The sequence below is a fragment of the Carassius carassius genome, chromosome 44, assembly GCF_963082965.1.
Source record: "Carassius carassius chromosome 44, fCarCar2.1, whole genome shotgun sequence".
In the NCBI taxonomy this organism is placed as follows: domain Eukaryota; kingdom Metazoa; phylum Chordata; class Actinopteri; order Cypriniformes; family Cyprinidae; genus Carassius; species Carassius carassius.
This window is the reverse complement of record NC_081798.1, coordinates 2,042,383-2,061,393: the sequence shown is the minus strand read 5'-3', so window position 1 is coordinate 2,061,393 and position 19,011 is coordinate 2,042,383. Positions and strand designations below refer to the sequence as shown.

Genomic DNA, 19,011 nt, shown 5'->3' with positions numbered 1-19,011 from the left:
ACACACAGAGCAGTGAACACACACACACTGTGAACACACACCCGGAGCAGTGGGCAGCCATTTATGCTGCGGCACCCGGGGAGCAGTTGGGGGTTCGATGCCTTGCTCAAGGGCACCTAAGTCGTGGTATTGAAGGTGGAGAGAGAACTGTACATGCACTCCCCCCACCCACAATTCCTGCCAGCCCAGGACTCGAACTCACAACCTTTCGATTGGGAGTCCGACTCTCTAACCATTAGGCCACGACTTCAAAATAAAATGACATCGAAATACCAGAAGGTGAGTATAAATGGTATGCTCGTTAAGCCTGAACTCAGACTTAGCCTGACAGTTAGCCTGCCCTGGACCAGGTTAATTTGCCAGCATAAGTTGCCGGGGTAACTGAGTTTAAACTTTTGTAAGTTTGATTTATGAAACCGAATCTACCAAAAATAAGCCTGACTAAGCGAAATAAGCCTAGCTTATACTCTAATCTTGGTTTATGGAACAGCCCCTTGTTATACTTCCAAATTCAAACTTTAAAAAGAAAAGTTTGTTTAGACACGTGATACAGTAGGTGACGTCATTTCGAACGCGTTGCTTTTGCCGCGAGAGAAACTGAGAGTGGCGGTGTTGAGCTGTCAATCAAACCGAAAGTAGAAGTTGTCGTAGAAATGGGCGCGACCATTTGTAAATTCAATGGGTCTGGCTTCCGGTCTCAAATGCGTCCACTCCGTCCAACTATTTCTAGCTGAACAAACCAGTTCGTTTTGCTGCTTGATATTGAAAGTTGTTGTGTCATCATATTATCTTAATGTATTATATTAATTATGAACACAATGGTTTGTAGAGAAAACAGTTTGACCGTTTAGATATTCGTCGTTATTCTCCTCGTTATTTACCTGTAGAGGCTATTGGATCGGAAGTCTCACCCATAGGCTTACTTCCGCGTTGAAGAAAAAGGTGTATAACACACTGAAAACACATAACTACTAGTCTATCTAACTAGTCTGAGCCTTTAACTCTATTCGTTTATCTTCAGCTACAGCGGTTTTGTCTTATTGCAAACATGGGCAGCTATTAGGCCTACTCTCTGATTTTCTCTCGTCTCTTTCCGAAAAAGCAGATTACGTTGCTTATGAGTAAGTCATTTTTTCCCCTCTAAATTTTGGAATTAAACGTCTTATAGTTTGGCTACTGTCTATGCCACTTTATTGTTATTATATGCTTAAATTGTTAAATATTTTTTTATGACCATACATCAAAATTAGCATATGAATAATCTGATATAGCATAAATGGAAATTATTCTTCTCCCAGTTGGTCTGGATGCAGCAGGGAAAACAACAGTGCTCTACAAACTCAAACTCGGTGAAGTTGTCACAACTATTCCAACTATTGGTAAGACATTGCTGTTAGATGTTTGTCATGTTTAACTGCCTTATATGGATTTATTGTCTGCTTTATCGAATATTATAGTTTTTCTCTGTAGGTTTTAATGTTGATAAAGTTGATTATAAAAACATCTCCTTCACTGTGTGGGATGTTGGCGGTCAGACCAAAATCAGAGATCTTTGGAAATGTTATTATCAGGACACTGAGGTACAATACAAACACGACTGTATCCAGTATGATTTTGCAGTTATATTGTATTTGAAAATGCCATTTTAATGGCGTAAACAAAGTGTGTGTTTGTGTGATTCAGGGCCTGATCTTTGTGTTGGACAGCAGTGATCATGACCGGATTGAAACAGCAGCAGAGGAACTAAACGCGATGCTGGCGGAGGACGAGATGAGAGACGCGGTTCTGTTAGTTCTTGCTAACAAGCAGGATTTACCCAAAGCCATGCCGGTCCACGAGCTGACAGACAGACTGGGTTTACACGCACTGAGGACGACAGGTGAACACACACACTCTGTTTGACACGTGATGTGTGATGTCAGTGTGTTTCAGTGAAATAAACCTCTCTCTCTCTCTCTCTCTCTCTCTCTCTCTCTCTCTCAGTGGTTTGTTCAGGACACATGTGCGGTTCAAGGGTCAGGTTTATATGAAGGACTGGATTGGCTCTCAGATCAACTGTCCAGACGACATTATTAATTAATATTAAATCAAAATGGTGCAGTTTATATTGAGGGGTTACTTCTGAAAACATGTTTAGTTAATTTTTTATTTTATTTATTGTTCCATGAACTCTGAAAGAAAAAACACTTTGAAAGACTTATTTTAATATATTTTGTTTTATCTGGATTTGAAAGAATAAGCTGATGTTTGTCTGGAAAATATATACATATATGTGTGATGTGTGTGTGTGTCCTTCAAATATCTCCAATAAATGGTGTATTTATTTTCAAACATTAGTATTCTTATGTCTCATTTAAATATATATAACAGAATAGAAAAATGCATGAGAAATGTTTTGCAGTTATAGACAGATTGATGTAAGATGAATATTTATTGCATGCATAAATAACAACAGAATTTCTGAATCAGATTGTAAACATGGTCATAATGTTACATTTTTTATAATTTATGAATAGAAATAGATCCAATAAATGACGAATTTATACAAAAAAATTTAGTAGCTGAAGTTTATGTTTCAATTTCAATAACTAATACTTGCAGAATGAATGACATTTTTGGAAAATACTAAATTTTAATTTGTAATTTAGCTAAAGTTTTTAGCTGATGCTATCTTCAAAAGAAAAACATGTTAGTAAAAAAAAAAATAACCATATGCCTATGACAAAAATTATATTATAAAATACATGTAAGTGTACTGTAAAATATGATACAATTGCTTTTTAAAAGTAAAATAGCCTATAATTTATAAAAAATGTTACGGTAAAATAACGCAAGACAACTATAGTATCTAATTGTCGCTATGAGTAATGTGCACTGGATTGTTCTACACTTGTTTGATTAATCTTTAGGATTATTTGATAGTCATTTGTGTTACATTGATTGCTGTTGTTTGCTGTGAAACTGGTTCGTGTGTTATTGTTGTTTATGATTGCGAGAAGAGCCCATTATGATGAACTTTAAGTCATCTCATGGTCGTCCACTGCATCTGGTGTGTTATTTTAGGCACATATTACAGTAAAAACTATAACTCCTCAAATAGGTTGGAATATTAACACAATCGCTCCACCAAACCTGCAACAAACGTTTCCCAAACATTTGTTCAGTTCAATGTTATTCAAATCAAATCAAAGACTTCCAAAATCAAACTGTTTGTTTAGACACGTGATACAGTAGGTGACGTCAATTCGAACGCGTTGGATTTGCCGCGAGAGAAGCTGAGAGTGGCGGTGTTGAGGTGTCATTCAAACCGAAAGTAAACAAACAAAACCTATCCACCTTTTCTTGTCGTAGAAATGGGCGCGATCATTTGTACATTTTATATTTTTAGCTGAACAAAACAGTTCGTTTTTCTGCTTGATATTGAATGTTTGTGTGTCTTATCATATTATTTTAATGTATTATCTTAATTATGAACACAATGGTTTGTAGAGCAAACAGTTTGACCGTTTAAGTAGTCGTTATTCTCTTCGTTATTTACCTGTAGAGGCTATTGAATCGGAAGTCTCATCCATAGGCTTACTTCCGCGTTGAAGAAAAAGGTGTATAACACACACTGAACACACATCATAAGCAGTCTGAGCCTCTAGGCGTTTATCTTCAGCTACAGCGGTTCTGTCTTATTGCAAACATGGGCAACTTTTTCACTATGATTTTCTCTCGTTCCTTTCCGAAAAATCGGATTAAGTTGCTTATGGGTTAGTCATTTTTTTCCTCTGAACTCTGAATCGAACGTCTTATAGTTTGGCTACTGTTTATGCCACTTTATTGTTATGTGCTTAAATAATTGTAATGACCATAAAGCAAAGACCATGACCTTATGAATAATCTGATATAGCCTATATATGAATATTTTCGTTGTGGAATAAATGGAAATTATTCTTCTCCAAGTTGGTCTGGATGCAGCAGGGAAAACAACAGTGCTCTACAAACTCAAACTCGGTGAAGTTGTCACAACTATTCCAACTATTGGTAAGACAGTTTTAGTTATTTTGTCATGTTTAAATGCCTTAAATGGATTTATTGTCTGCTTTATTGAATATTATATTTTTTTCTTTAGGTTTTAATGTTGAAACAGTTGAATATAAAAACATCTCCTTCACTGTGTGGGATGTTGGTGGTCAGACCAAAATCAGAGGTCTTTGGAAATATTATTATCAGTACACTGAGGTACAATACAAACACGACTGTATCCAGTATGATTTTGCGGTTATATTATGTTTGAAAATGCTATTTTAATGGCGTGAACAAAGTGTGTGTTTGTGTGATTCAGGGCCTGATCTTTGTGGTGGACAGCAGTGATCATGACCGGATTGAAACAGCAGCAGAGGAACTAAACGCGATGCTGGCGGAGGACGAGATGAGAGACGCGGTTCTGTTAGTTCTTGCTAACAAGCAGGATTTACCCAAAGCCATGCCGGTCCACGAGCTGACAGACAGACTGGGTTTACACGCACTGAGAGGACGACAGGTGAACACACACACTCTGTTTGACACGTGATGTGTGATGTCAGTGTGTTTCAGTGAAATAAACCTCTCTCTCTCTCTCTCTCTCTCTCTCTCTCTCTCTCTCTCTCTCTCTCTCTCTCTCTCTCTCTCTCTCTCTCTCTCTCAGTGGTTTGTTCAGGACACATGTGCGGTTCAAGGGTCAGGTTTATATGAAGGACTGGATTGGCTCTCAGATCAACTGTCCAGACGACATTATTAATTAATATTAAATCAAAATGGTGCAGTTTATATTGAGGGGTTACTTCTGAAAACATGTTTAGTTAATTTTTTATTTTATTTATTTTTCCATGAACTCTGAAAGAAAAAACACTTTGAAAGACTTATTTTAATATATATTTTGTTTTATCTGGATTTGAAAGAATAAGCTGATGTTTGTCTGGAAAATATATACATATATGTGTGATGTGTGTGTGTGTCCTTCAAATATCTCCAATAAATGGTGTATTTATTTTCAAACATTAGTATTCTTATGTCTCATTTAAATATATATAACAGAATAGAAAAATGCATGAGAAATGTTTTGCAGTTATAGACAGATTGATGTAAGATGAATATTTATTGCATGCATAAATAACAACAGAATTTCTGAATCAGATTGTAAACATGGTCATAATGTTACATTTTTTATAATTTATGAATAGAAATAGATCCAATAAATGACGAATTTATACAAAAAAATTTAGTAGCTGAAGTTTATGTTTCAATTTGAATAACTAATACTTGCAGAATGAATGACATTTTTGGAAAATACTAAATTTTAATTTGTAATTTAGCTAAAGTTTTTAGCTGATGCTATCTTCAAAAGAAAAACATGTTAGTAAAAAAAAAAATAACCATATGCCTATGACAAAAATTATATTATAAAATACATGTAAGTGTACTGTAAAATATGATACAATTGCTTTTTAAAAGTAAAATAGCCTATAATTTATAAAAAATGTTACGGTAAAATAACGCAAGACAACTATAGTATCTAATTGTCGCTATGAGTAATGTGCACTGGATTGTTCTACGCTTGTTTGATTAATCTTTAGGATTATTTGATAGTCATTTGTGTTACATTGATTGCTGTTGTTTGCTGTGAAACTGGTTCGTGTGTTATTGTTGTTTATGATTGCGAGAAGAGCCCATTATGATGAACTTTAAGTCATCTCATGGTCGTCCACTGCATCTGGTGTGTTATTTTAGGCACATATTACAGTAAAAACTATAACTCCTCAAATAGGTTGGAATATTAACACAATCGCTCCACCAAACCTGCAACAAACGTTTCCCAAACATTTGTTCAGTTCAATGTTATTCAAATCAAATCAAAGACTTCCAAAATCAAACTGTTTGTTTAGACACGTGATACAGTAGGTGACGTCAATTCGAACGCGTTGGATTTGCCGCGAGAGAAGCTGAGAGTGGCGGTGTTGAGGTGTCATTCAAACCGAAAGTAAACAAACAAAACCTATCCACCTTTTCTTGTCGTAGAAATGGGCGCGATCATTTGTACATTTTATATTTTTAGCTGAACAAAACAGTTCGTTTTTCTGCTTGATATTGAATGTTTGTGTGTCTTATCATATTATTTTAATGTATTATCTTAATTATGAACACAATGGTTTGTAGAGCAAACAGTTTGACCGTTTAAGTAGTCGTTATTCTCTTCGTTATTTACCTGTAGAGGCTATTGAATCGGAAGTCTCATCCATAGGCTTACTTCCGCGTTGAAGAAAAAGGTGTATAACACACACTGAACACACATCATAAGCAGTCTGAGCCTCTAGGCGTTTATCTTCAGCTACAGCGGTTCTGTCTTATTGCAAACATGGGCAACTTTTTCACTATGATTTTCTCTCGTTCCTTTCCGAAAAATCGGATTAAGTTGCTTATGGGTTAGTCATTTTTTTCCTCTGAACTCTGAATCGAACGTCTTATAGTTTGGCTACTGTTTATGCCACTTTATTGTTATGTGCTTAAATAATTGTAATGACCATAAAGCAAAGACCATGACCTTATGAATAATCTGATATAGCCTATATATGAATATTTTCGTTGTGGAATAAATGGAAATTATTCTTCTCCAAGTTGGTCTGGATGCAGCAGGGAAAACAACAGTGCTCTACAAACTCAAACTCGGTGAAGTTGTCACAACTATTCCAACTATTGGTAAGACAGTTTTAGTTATTTTGTCATGTTTAAATGCCTTAAATGGATTTATTGTCTGCTTTATTGAATATTATATTTTTTTCTTTAGGTTTTAATGTTGAAACAGTTGAATATAAAAACATCTCCTTCACTGTGTGGGATGTTGGTGGTCAGACCAAAATCAGAGGTCTTTGGAAATATTATTATCAGTACACTGAGGTACAATACAAACACGACTGTATCCAGTATGATTTTGCGGTTATATTATGTTTGAAAATGCTATTTTAATGGCGTGAACAAAGTGTGTGTTTGTGTGATTCAGGGCCTGATCTTTGTGGTGGACAGCAGTGATCATGACCGGATTGAAACAGCAGCAGAGGAACTAAACGCGATGCTGGCGGAGGACGAGATGAGAGACGCGGTTCTGTTAGTTCTTGCTAACAAGCAGGATTTACCCAAAGCCATGCCGGTCCACGAGCTGACAGACAGACTGGGTTTACACGCACTGAGAGGACGACAGGTGAACACACACACTCTGTTTGACACGTGATGTGTGATGTCAGTGTGTTTCAGTGAAATAAACCTGTCTCTCTCTCTCTCTCTCTCTCTCTCTCTCTCTCAGTGGTTTGTTCAGGACACATGTGCGGTTCAAGGGTCAGGTTTATATGAAGGACTGGATTGGCTCTCAGATCAACTTTCCAGACGATAAAACACTGCGCCGTTCAAACTACTTGAAGAAAGGACACTACATCAGAACTGAATTTAGCCTATAGTCTAGGCCTATTTTTGTCTCAGATGTACGTTTGCCTTCATTATGTGCCTTTTTAAATTCACCAGTTTCTGTGAATTTATAAATTATGCACTACTACTGGACTGTCTAATATTATTTTATTTATCTATTACTGTATTTACAAAAGACATGCTGTTATATGTCACGTTTGACTTATTTTAACACAGGTTTTTTGTATTTGGACTTTGGAAGAACAAACTGATGTCTGCCTGAAATATATGTATCTGTGCCTTTGAGATATCTCCAATGAATTATGCTTATTTATTTACATTAGTGGGCTTATGTGTCATTTAATAAATAAATATCACAAATAGAAAAAATGCATGAGAAATAGTGTTTTTGCATAATTATGGTACATGATAGATAGATATATAGATAGATAGATAGATAGATGGATAGATAGATAGATAGATACTACAAATTTAATAAAAACAGAAGTGCAGCTCCAAAAAATCAATCTGTACAAGCAAATAACTCCAATAAATGATGCATTCATTTGAAAAAAAAATCATGTATTTGTATTGTAGTAATGTTAATGTTTCATTTTCAATAACTATAATCATATTTGAAGACTGGATTACATTTTTGAGAAATGTATTAAATATAATTGTTTTCATTTAGTTGTTTATCTGAAGTGACTTTACAGTAACAACCAAGGCAACCTAATGCCTTCTTATGATATATAAATAAATTAATTTTAATAAAAAAAAACATTGAAAAAGAACTTAAACATAGAATTAATAATAATATATTTTTTAAATGTATTACTGGTGCACTGTTACATTTTTTAAGTTAAATAATGTTAAAAAAAGAAGAAAAGTACAAAAAAAGTACAAAAAATAAATAAAAATAAAAGGTCATCATATGCAATATTTCTATACATGTAATGCGTTCATGTATGTTTACGTTTCAGTCTGTATGAACATTTTCAACTTAAAAGCTCACACTTATTACTTAAATAATGAAGAAAGGTGATGTGTTTGAAGTTGTCGGCTCTTCATCATGTTTCGTGATGTGGCACCGGTGGTGACGTCATTTCGACCGCGTTGGAGCTAAAGTGTGACGTGGTCCAGAAAAAGTAGCACTCAGACTGTTGGTCAAAACTCACTTTCAGCTGGACAGAGAGAAGAAAGAGGGAAATAAATCCAAAGAAAGAGTGATTCTGACTCTGCTGCCGTGAGCTGGAGTTTGATATATAACGGAGGTTGATCTGAAGCGCCGAGAGCTGCTGTGCTAAAGCGCTAAGTTAGCTCTTAGTCGAACACTACTCGAATAAGTTTGACTTATACACTTTTTCTTGATTTTTGAGCCGCTTAAACATGGGTTTGACCATTTCAAGCGTCTTTTCTCGCTTGTTTGGCAAAAAGCAGATGAGAATTCTCATGGGTGAGTTTGAAGTTGCTTGTTGTTGTGAATTAGCTTTGATAAATGGCTGTTTTGTTGTCATTTTACATGAAATTGTGTTTTATTTTAAGTCATGTATGAATGCTCTTTTGATCTATAGATTTAAACATGAATTCATATTGTTTAGAAGTCAGTAAAGCAGTCACTTGTCGTTGTAGAGAGTTGTCTTTGTTTCCCAAGAAATAGCATGGTATTTATGCAAAGTAAAGTTTTCCAGTGTGTTTGACTTGATTTGATTCCTGTTCTTCTTCAGTTGGTCTGGATGCAGCAGGGAAAACCACAATCCTCTACAAACTCAAACTGGGAGAAATCGTCACAACTATTCCAACTATAGGTAAGGAATACAAGATAACTATGGAAAGTGCTCCACCAACACTGGTGTCCCCCAGGGATGTGTTCCCTCCCCACTGCTCTTTTTGTCTTACAATTTTGTCTTTTTCTTGCAAGAATTGCAAGATATATATATATTTTTTATTCTGTGGCACAATCATACCAAATGCCTTGTTTTTCCTCAGAATTGCTTGAAAAATTTCACAATTATATTTTTTATTGATGGAAACAAAAACAGAATTGTGAGATATTAACTTAAACTTGTGAGGGAAAAAAGACAGAATTCTGGAAACATACAATATTATATATCACAAATAAATTATAAAAAATTTATTGCATGAATTTCATCTTGAAATGTGCACTACTGCAAGATCTGCATCTCTTAAATGATATCGCACCCAACCCTGTGTGCTTCCGTTAGGCTTTAACGTGGAGACGGTGGAATACAAGAACATTTGCTTCACCGTGTGGGATGTGGGTGGCCAGGATAAGATCAGGCCTCTTTGGAGACACTACTTCCAGAATACCCAGGTAAACCAATGCATCACATCGCGACAGGACTAAGATAGTCAAACAACAATGGAGTTGCAGCATTCCTGCAGGATGAAATGCTCATTGTGCCACGGCCGAACTGATTGAGTTTGATCATCCAGCCTTGTGAGCTGCTAGAAAAACAACTACGGGTGTGTGGTTCTAGTTTGGCTGGATGCCGTCGATGTGCTTCGTATGAGGATGTTGGTGTTCCTATTAGGATTAAGTTGAACTGGAACGGCCTTTACTAGAGTTTGATTTGGAGAACAGAACAGTTTCTCTTCTGTCCGTGCAGTTCTCTTTTGCTTTGCTGACATTTTTTTTTATCAATAACCTCGTAAGAGAATATCTTACTTCTGCTTGCTCTTTATTTCCTGAATCGATTGCAAAAGAAGTGTTTACAGTGATCTTGAGGTCATAGAAACTCACAGACATTGATATAAAATAAGAAATTTGAGGCAGTTTTTGGCCTCAAAACCAAACTGTGTCAGGATAGTAAAACCTCATTTTTATTCATTTAAATGCCTAAAACATTATTATTCTGTGCAACAGATATTATAGTTTGCATGCTGTAAAATTAAATGGGTCATTAAGTGAATAATCAAATGTTTTAAGTGTTATAATAAGTGTGGTAATGAAGCAGGATAGATGCAGTTATTCCTAGTAAATGAGAGAATAAAAATTGTTGGTGAGGTATCTTAAAAAAAAATATACCTTTTTTAAGGTATCTTAAAAAAAAAAATGTAAAAAAAGTAAATTGTGGTATTAAATGTTGCATACTCAGAAAAAAAATCTTCCTCTTGTTTTCTAATAAAGATTTTGAAAACTTTAAATCAAGATACTTTTACTTTTATGCAAAATGAAGATATGAAGTCTTGTTTTCTTGGAAATTAAACAAAATTGAGTTTATACTTGCATTTAGTCATTTAGCAGAGGCTTTTATCTGAAGCGACTTACAATGACGACAATGGAAGCAATCAAAACCAACTAAAGAGCAATGATATACAAATGTCTCCGTTAGCTTAATGCAGTACAAATAGCAAGGGCTTTTAAATAATATAACAAATAAAATTAAAATAAAATAAAAAAAGAACAGAGCAAGCTAGTGTTAGAGGTCTTTTTTGTTTTTGTTAATTGTATAATAAATGAAAAGAAAACAGAATACAAAAAAAAGAACAAATGAGAATTAAAAACTAGGTTTTTTTTAGACTCCGTCAGCAGATATTTGTCATGTTTTTTTATATATCGGCCGATATCTGTGTTTAGTTGCGCTGATTTAAAGTCAGGCTTCTCTCACATATATTATATATTTAATACTTGGTCAGTTTATTGATTTGTTTGATTAACTTAAGATAAATTTTTTATTTTAATAATGTGCAGTGCACAAAATTAAGATTCAAGAGTTAGTTCAAGTCAGTGTTCAATAAATGATGTTAAGTTTAGAAATGTTGTGCATTCACTTATTATTAGTGTGACATTTTAGCATGCAAATAAAGGGGAAAACTTCAAGATATCAGCCCTAAAAATCGGCAGCACATATCGGCCATCGGCTGAACCTGACCTCTAAACATCGGTTATAGAAAAACCCATTTCAGTCGATCTCTAATTTGTTCTTGTTTTAATCATAAATATTGATTAGTCAAATAGAAATAAGGCTTGCATAATTTTGCTTTACAGTGTTTTCTGATTTCAGAATCTCTCTAGACATTTGCACACTGAAAATCAAGACAAAAATTCTGACGAAGTATTAGAAGGTACTGTAATATTTTTGTTCACTCTGAATGTGACAAGTTGTGTTGTTTCTTCAGGGTCTGATCTTTGTCGTGGACAGTAACGATCGTGAGCGAGCACAGGAAGCAGCAGAAGAGCTTCAGAAGATGGTGAGGAAACGCTCTTCTAAGATTAAAAACAGCTCCGGTTTTATCTGTGTGCCTGCACTGAGAGCAACAACACGAGTGAATACTAACAAAACGCTTCTTTTATTGTGCACAGTGGTCTATCTGAAGTAGTTATGTTTCAAAATGCCCTAAATGTCTGCTCATATTCTGTCTGCAACAGCTGCAGGAGGATGAACTGAGAGACGCCGTTCTACTTGTTTTTGCAAATAAACAAGATCTACCAAACGCCATGGCCATCAGTGAGCTGACGGACAAACTCGGCCTGCAAACACTCAGGAGCAGAACTGTGAGTGATGCAATTATGTATGCTTAAAGTGCAATATTATAATAGTTATGCATAATGATAAGCCGCATACCTGTAAATGAATCATATCTTGGTCAGTATGTGCACCACTGGCCACACATTTGGAATAAATAGTTTTTAAAAATGTTTTGGAACATTGTGCTCACAAAGGCTGCATTTATTTAATTAAAAATATAGTAAAAACTGCAATATTGTGAAATGTTATTACAATTTGAAAATAGCCGTTTTTATGTGAATATATGATATTTATTTCTGTGATGTGCAGCTGAATTTTCATTAATGCAGTCTTCACTTTCACGTGATCCTTCAGAAATCAGTATAATATGCTGATTTACTGCTCAATTATTAGTTATTATTGGTGTTCTATTAATAATAATGGGTGTTTTTAATATTTTTATTGTTGAGAACCGTTTTGCTGATTATTAGGTTTTTGGGAAACTGATGCATTTATGATGAATAGAAAGTTCAAAGGAACAGCATTTATTTGAAACACATCTTTTGTAACACTATCAATGTTTTACTTCCACTTCTGAACAATTTCAAGTGTTTTTGTTGAATTAATTTATTTTCTTGCGAATAGTTTTTCCCAATTTCCATATAAATTGATTACTAATGTTTTCTGAGCAGCAAATCATCCTATTTGAATGATTTCTGAAAGATCATGTGACACTGAAGACTGGAAGAATGATGCTGAAAATACAGATTTGAACACCGGAATAAATTATATATTCAAATAGTAAAGTTATTTTAAGTTTTAATAATATTAACCAATATATTTTTTCTTCTATTAAATTAATGCAGTCTTGCTGAGACTTCTTTCAAAAGATTTTAAAAATTAGTGATATTTTCAATCACTCAAATGCATACTGTATCCATATATTGATAAAAATATATCTGTCTTGTGCTTCTCATCAGTGGTATGTCCAGGCGACCTGTGCGACTCAAGGGACGGGTTTATACGAGGGATTAGACTGGCTTTCCGAGCAACTCTCCAAACGCTAAACTGCATTTCCTGTCCAAGCAGGATGTGTGCTGTTCCAAAGAACATGATTAGCAGAGTTGATGTGGCACAGAAGCTGTCCATGTATCATTTTCAGTTGATCGCTACCAAAAATCAACCAGCAGCAGTGCATTTTAACATTTTGTTCCTTTTTTAGTTCATTGCATCTTTGACCTCGACTGACATTTCTCCCAGATTCATTCCACTTGATGTGTGTAGCCTTATAGTCTTCTGTAGATCTGACCACAGTATGAAAGATACTAGATTTGTTAAGAAGCTCTTGCAGGACATCTAGGTTCTTGTTACAGTAAGCATAAACATTCTGTTAATAATGATAAATTTTGTGTATTTATAAAAATGCTCTGTTTTTGCCCCTCAACTTGATTTATTACATTATTTTCATTATAAACGGCTCGTTTCCGGGCGTTTGCATGCTGTTCATCCAAGTAAATGTTCTCAGAGAAGCATGCATTTTAATGAATAAAAGATTATTCTTCTAGTTGCACACTTCGAGACTGGGAATGCATTGATGTAAGCAATAGTTTTAATGCTTCTAACATGCTTGAGTTTATATTGATAACTATTCAGATGTTTGTGTTGTAAATAAGCAGCCTTTTTATGTACGTAATCACAGTTGCCTTAAACGTGCTGTGCTTTGAATGCACTTGCTCTTGATTTAGCATCTCTGTTGAGAACAACCCAGTGCAAATGTCCAAGACATAATCAAATCTTTTTATTCCCAGCTTTTGAAAATATTAAAACTGACCGGTGCTAGGAATCATCTAGCTGTTCCCTTTTTAAGAATGTATTAAAACATTATGAATAAAGAGTGAAGCTAATAAAAGTCTGAAATGCATCAGTTGTATGGGTGTGTACTAACTAAGGCTCACGAAAGAAATTCACTCCTCATTTAATGTCATTAAAGGGTCATGAGTCATTTTTTTAAGATTTTAAGAGTTATACATACAGGTTGCACATTGCTGAAACTGATGGTATTCATGTTTATTTAAGATATTTCACCCAAAAATGAAAATGTCCTCACACTCAGGTCATCCAGAATGTAGAGGAGTTTGTTTCTTCATCAGATTTGGAGAAATGTAGCATTGCATCAGTGTCTCATCAATGGATGCTCTGCAGTGAATGGGTGCCGTCAGAATGAGAGTCCAATGGTTTAAATTTCACATGCATTCATGATGGATTTGTTTCAATCATGCAGCTTCACAAGACATTATTAACTGATAGACTGGAGTGATGTGGATTATTGTGATGTTTTTATCAGCTGTTTGGACTCTCATTCTGACGGCACCCATTCACTGCAGAGCAGTGTCTATCCATTGATGAGACACTGATGCAATGCTACATTTCTCCAAACCTGATGAAGATACAAACTCATCTACATCTTGGATGAAGTATTACTTAATGAGGAAACTGGTTATTTCCAATCACTCTCCTGGTTTGAAAAGCAGAGTTATTAAAGCAACATCACAAAGTGTTGGATGAATTTAAACCGTTGCATGTTGTAAATACATCTTTCAATATTGTGTCATAACTGGCATTTGATAAATATCACACAATCCTCATCATCAATTTCCATTTGTACAAATAAGAATGAAGCGGTGTGATAAATATAAGCACAATGCTGAAATCCGATCATTAAAAATCTAAAATAGATTTTAATGAAACATGATGATCATTTCACTTCCACTTGAGGTCACACACCAGTGCGATGTGATCTGACGGGTGCGAGACGCTCGGAAGAGCCACGCAGGTCGTGACCTCCTGAAGGCTGGGCAGAGGAATCACCTGCTCCACCTGAAGCACATGTGGCTCCACGAAAATATAGTCCAGACAGCCCTGGAAGCCTCCGACGTAGTTAGTGAAAGCTGGGACCCCGCAAGCACTGGCCAGCTGGAACGGGTTCATCAGTCCCACCTGGATCTGCTCTTCTGGTCCATTAGAGGCCCAGTCGTCATGATTCTCCGAGACGGATCCCTCACAGACGAGCTGGAAGAGACCGGAGGAGGGCGTGCTGTTGAAATCACCCGAGAATATGAGTCCGGCTCCAGGATGCTTCTCTGTCACAACCTGCTCCATGTGTTTCAGGGCCACTGCAATCTGAACCAGTCGAATGTTTCCCCCTGAACACACAGCAGACTGTCAGAAACTGTAACGCAAACTTCATTATATTTACACTGATTCTCACCTTTAGGGTGCCAGTACAGGTGTGTGTTTCCCACACATAATATCCTTGACGGGTCACATAACGACTGCAAGACGGTCACCTGAGAAATCAAGGTAGAGATGCATTTTTGTTAGTTTTCCTAAAAGCAAGATGATTTAAAATGATTTGAAGTATTAAAACAAGCCAAAAAATGTAAACAAAAAATATTTTAATTCAAGAAAGTAATTGCAAAACGGTGCAAAAAAAAAAGGATTCAAATAAATAAATGAATATTTAAAATACCGGTAAACAAAAAGATATGACTTAAATTTATTTAAGGGCATCGATAAGAATAAGCCAAGACAACTAAAAATCTATATATTTTATATTTTGACTCAAGAAAAAAAATACAAAAAAAAAGCTGTATACATTTTTTTAATACAAATAATATATATTTTTTATTTTGACTCAAGAAGAAAATGCTAGAAAAAAAGTTGTGTACATTTTTGTATAAAAATAATATAATTTTCATTTTGACTCGAGAAAAAATACTAGAAAAATAAAAAATAATAAAAGTTGTGTAAATTTTAATTTATAAAAATAAGAGTAAGATAAATAAAAAAATCTTATTTTAAAATAAAGGTATTTAAATGGTTTAAAGACAAATAAAAATCAAGATATTCCTTATTTTAATTCAAGAAAATATTGATCTTGTGGGCTAAATGTAAACATCTTGTACAATATCTTACTCAGGACAGTACCAAATAAAAATATAACATGCACTTAGTATGATCTTTCTTATTTTGTTAAAATGATCGACATTTTTACAGATTCTGCAAGGGGTGGCAGAATCTGTAAAAATTACAGATTTTTTCTAACTTTCGAGCCCCACTGTATATATATATATATATACACACACACACACACACACACACACACATACACAGTAGTCAACAATTGAAGTGGATTCTAAAAAGTTGTCCTAAGACAAGAACAAGAACATATACACACATATCCACCAAGTTACAGTGAAATACCTGCAGCATCGTTGACCTGCTTCCAATCTTCTCCTTCAAGCTGGGATTAGTGGACACTTTCTCCATCAGCTCCCGATGAAGCGGATCAGTCTTCAAAGCCTCGCTCAGCATGATATCATACTGCTGGACCAACCTCAACTTAGACCTCCGAAAATACGTGGCCAGACCTTCATGCTGCCTTTCCTTGATCCTAAAAACCCCTTCCAATCCAAACGCATCTAACGCAGGAGATAAACTATCTACAAAAGCGCCTTTATCCACCTCCTGGAGGCAAACGATGTCAGCGTTGTACCCTGACAGCTCCTTCTTGATCAGATTCTGTCTGTAGTCCATTTCTAAAGCGTATGGTGCGCAGTAAGGATACAGGACTGTTTTGGAAAGATCAGTTTGAGCGTAGATGTCAGCTAGGATGTTGTAAGACACAACCCTCAGGGAAGACTCATTAGAGATCTTCTGAGTGAACATGTGTCTGGTGTCAAAGCTGCATGTTCCCGGACCGGCTTCAACTACGCCTGAAGATACCAGATCCTTAGGTTCCCCGAACCTGGATCCGTCCCCAGGCGTGCATTTCAGCATCACCTTCAAACCTATGTCCTGATTGGATGGCGTGAACACACGCTCACATCCAGCCTCCATCCAGGAGTCTTGATCTCCACTTATATGTGAATTAGGGGAGCTTTCTTTGAACCATTTGAACTTAGAGAGCTTCAGATCTCCGAACTCTATCTCTAGTTTGGGACAAACTGGAAACCCTGCCATTACAGATTTTGGGAGCTCGGATAGAGTAAATGTTGGAGGATTCAGTTCTACTTTATATTTAATATCACCGATATGCAGCACTGCTCCATCTAGCCAGGCGCGCGCGTTCACGGTATCCTCGGGAACGCGGGTTTCGTTCACGCGCAGGCTGATTTCTAGTTCACCCGCTTCTGGGGTGTCGGTTTTTTCTTTGTTTGGTTTGGATTTCTTCGCTTTGTTTTGGCTGTTGGCTATTCGAGCCAGGGCTCTCCCCAGCGGCTCTGTCTGCTCTCTCAGCATTTGTTTGTTACTGCCGTTCAGATTGAACGAGATGGTCAGTTTGGACTCGCGAGGCACGCATCTCACCACACATCTCTCCATCTTCAGGTTTCTGATGGTTCTTAGGATTGAAGAAGGGGGAATGTAACGGGAAAATAGCTTGGTTAGGCGGTTCAACATGAGCGCGGGGAAGAACAACATCCGGTGCCTTCCGCGATCACGAAACGCTTTATTTATTCAGAACGCCAGATTCGACATATAAATATTTATATATAATTCACATATATTGTGAATTGCGTCTAAAATGAAATTATCATTTATTTATGTTTAGTTTCATTTTTATTAAACGGTTATTATATCAGTAAATAAAGGCGCTGAAGTTACCTTAAAACAGATTATAACGAAAACGCTGATCTCAATATAAGGGTTATCGTTTTGTTCGGAGAATACTTTATGGTGTTATAAAGTTATTATTACATAATTATTTAAGCCTGTCTATGGGTTTTTGGAAAAGAGAACACGGTGATAGTAAATTATAGGATACATAAGATTAAAATAAATACAAATTAGATTAAACGAATGCATTATGGGTACTAATTGGTAAAAAAAAATATTGGATGCTTTTAACGTTTTATATATATATTTAAAAAAAATATATAAATTAAAACAGTACTAAAAAGTTTAGAGAAGGAGAGAGATTTTAAATTATATAAAAAAATTTTTTTTATTAATATTATTTACATCAATAAATTATTTTTTAAATCAAATATTTACAGTTATTATGTCAATTCATTTATTTATTTATATTTTCACAGTATAAATTTGGCCTTTATACAAATTAGATTAAAATAAATAAAATATCTAACAATAGCCTACTGTATAATAAGTAGAAAAATAGCAATAAAGTTACTTAATATACATTTTTTTAATAATATATATATATATATATATATATATATATATATATATATATAATTAACTTATTTTATTTTTTTAAGTATAATTCTTACGTTTTTAAGTATAAATTGGATTTTTATACAAGAGACTACAAATATGCCTTTCAAATTGTTTTTATAAATATTTAAAATATCGATGCTCTACGTAAAGCAGGATAAAGAACGTGATCTTTTAAACTCATACATGAGTATTTTATAATGCCACTAGGAGGCGCTATTTGTAAGTGGTTGATTTCTTTAGAGCTTATCATAAAATCTCATTGTTATAATAAACTGTATTTGATAAATGCACTTTTATTCTACCTAATATAAATGGATTAAATTGAAAACAGTGCGCAAATAATTCTGCAACATAACTGTGCTGCTGGTTTTATTGAACGCTGAGAGGACAATAATAATAATCATCATCAAACATGAATACATCATAACCCATTTCACATCTCTCTATTTTATCTGCATAAATATCTGCTGAACAAAGTTAAGCTATTAATATGTTCCCAAAGACGTGTACATGAAAAAAAACCTTTTCCCATATTTAACACATTATGATATTACCAATATACATGGTACAAAGCAAACAGTCCGATTATTCTGGTTCAGAAAAGTCTTTAGCCACTGGCATGCTGCATCTTCACTACATCAAACATCATGTTGCTTCCACTGTTGTTTTGCTTCAATCGTCAATTAAAAATCCAAGTAATAGAAGCCGCTTTTAACCACAGCCAAAAACATACACAAAAGACTAATAAAAAATGATACAAAGCCAGAGTTAACATACAGTCTAGACAAAAATACCATAACACAATCATTGTAAAAATACATATTCTCAAAATAACATCAGTAATGAAATCAAAGTATTTTCTCATAATTTTTTTGCAACTCAA

General features: G+C 35.0%; 4 protein-coding genes across 4 annotated transcripts; 3 read left to right on the top strand and 1 right to left on the bottom strand.

The window, feature by feature from the left end:
- The first annotated feature begins 648 nt into the window (after positions 1 to 648).
- LOC132126204 (ADP-ribosylation factor 5-like) lies at positions 649 to 4,765 on the top strand. The gene is made up of 6 exons (XM_059537337.1): positions 649 to 942; positions 1,106 to 1,121; positions 1,299 to 1,379; positions 1,471 to 1,580; positions 4,331 to 4,528; positions 4,673 to 4,765. The coding sequence occupies exons 2-6, from the start codon at positions 1,118 to 1,120 to the stop codon at positions 4,763 to 4,765; spliced, it is 486 nt and encodes a 161-aa protein (XP_059393320.1). The 5' UTR covers positions 649 to 942; positions 1,106 to 1,117.
- Positions 4,766 to 5,992: 1,227 nt separating this feature from the next.
- On the top strand, positions 5,993 to 7,604 carry LOC132126736 (ADP-ribosylation factor 5-like). Its single transcript, XM_059538194.1, has 5 exons — positions 5,993 to 6,446; positions 6,640 to 6,720; positions 6,809 to 6,918; positions 7,022 to 7,219; positions 7,322 to 7,604. Exons 1-5 carry the CDS (start codon positions 6,380 to 6,382, stop codon positions 7,406 to 7,408), a joined length of 543 nt encoding a protein of 180 aa, XP_059394177.1. The 5' UTR covers positions 5,993 to 6,379; the 3' UTR covers positions 7,409 to 7,604.
- An 892-nt stretch (positions 7,605 to 8,496) lies between these two features.
- arf4a (ADP-ribosylation factor 4a) lies at positions 8,497 to 13,584 on the top strand. Its single transcript, XM_059538192.1, has 6 exons — positions 8,497 to 8,875; positions 9,147 to 9,227; positions 9,645 to 9,754; positions 11,563 to 11,634; positions 11,813 to 11,938; positions 12,872 to 13,584. The coding sequence occupies exons 1-6, from the start codon at positions 8,809 to 8,811 to the stop codon at positions 12,956 to 12,958; spliced, it is 543 nt and encodes a 180-aa protein (XP_059394175.1). The 5' UTR covers positions 8,497 to 8,808; the 3' UTR covers positions 12,959 to 13,584.
- A 266-nt stretch (positions 13,585 to 13,850) lies between these two features.
- On the bottom strand, positions 13,851 to 17,404 carry pde12 (phosphodiesterase 12). The gene is made up of 3 exons (XM_059538191.1): positions 16,155 to 17,404; positions 15,160 to 15,238; positions 13,851 to 15,094 (listed from the first exon to the last, which is right to left on the bottom strand). The coding sequence occupies exons 1-3, from the start codon at positions 17,370 to 17,372 to the stop codon at positions 14,652 to 14,654; spliced, it is 1,740 nt and encodes a 579-aa protein (XP_059394174.1). The 5' UTR covers positions 17,373 to 17,404; the 3' UTR covers positions 13,851 to 14,651.
- Between the last annotated feature and the right edge of the window lie 1,607 nt (positions 17,405 to 19,011).

What these genes read in the sequence shown, in the direction of transcription:
- LOC132126204 (XM_059537337.1), top strand. An exon ending in CACAACTATTCCAACTATTG is followed by an intron (nt 1,380 to 1,470) that starts GTAAGACATTGC and finishes TTTTCTCTGTAG; the next exon opens with GTTTTAATGTTGATAAAGTT. An exon ending in GTTATTATCAGGACACTGAG is followed by an intron (nt 1,581 to 4,330) that starts GTACAATACAAA and finishes TGTGTGATTCAG; the next exon opens with GGCCTGATCTTTGTGGTGGA.
- arf4a (XM_059538192.1), top strand. Translation starts at nt 8,809, where the DNA reads ATGGGTTTGACCATTTCAAGCGTCTTTTCTCGCTTGTTTGGCAAAAAG. An exon ending in GCAGATGAGAATTCTCATGG is followed by an intron (nt 8,876 to 9,146) that starts GTGAGTTTGAAG and finishes GTTCTTCTTCAG; the next exon opens with TTGGTCTGGATGCAGCAGGG. An exon ending in AAACACTCAGGAGCAGAACT is followed by an intron (nt 11,939 to 12,871) that starts GTGAGTGATGCA and finishes GCTTCTCATCAG; the next exon opens with TGGTATGTCCAGGCGACCTG.
- LOC132126736 (XM_059538194.1), top strand. Translation starts at nt 6,380, where the DNA reads ATGGGCAACTTTTTCACTATGATTTTCTCTCGTTCCTTTCCGAAAAAT. An exon ending in TCGGATTAAGTTGCTTATGG is followed by an intron (nt 6,447 to 6,639) that starts GTTAGTCATTTT and finishes TTCTTCTCCAAG; the next exon opens with TTGGTCTGGATGCAGCAGGG. An exon ending in ACGCACTGAGAGGACGACAG is followed by an intron (nt 7,220 to 7,321) that starts GTGAACACACAC and finishes TCTCTCTCTCAG; the next exon opens with TGGTTTGTTCAGGACACATG.
- pde12 (XM_059538191.1), bottom strand. Translation starts at nt 17,372, where the DNA reads ATGTTGTTCTTCCCCGCGCTCATGTTGAACCGCCTAACCAAGCTATTT. An exon ending in GCAGGTCAACGATGCTGCAG is followed by an intron (nt 15,239 to 16,154) that starts GTATTTCACTGT and finishes TTGATTTCTCAG; the next exon opens with GTGACCGTCTTGCAGTCGTT. An exon ending in CCTGTACTGGCACCCTAAAG is followed by an intron (nt 15,095 to 15,159) that starts GTGAGAATCAGT and finishes CTGTGTGTTCAG; the next exon opens with GGGGAAACATTCGACTGGTT.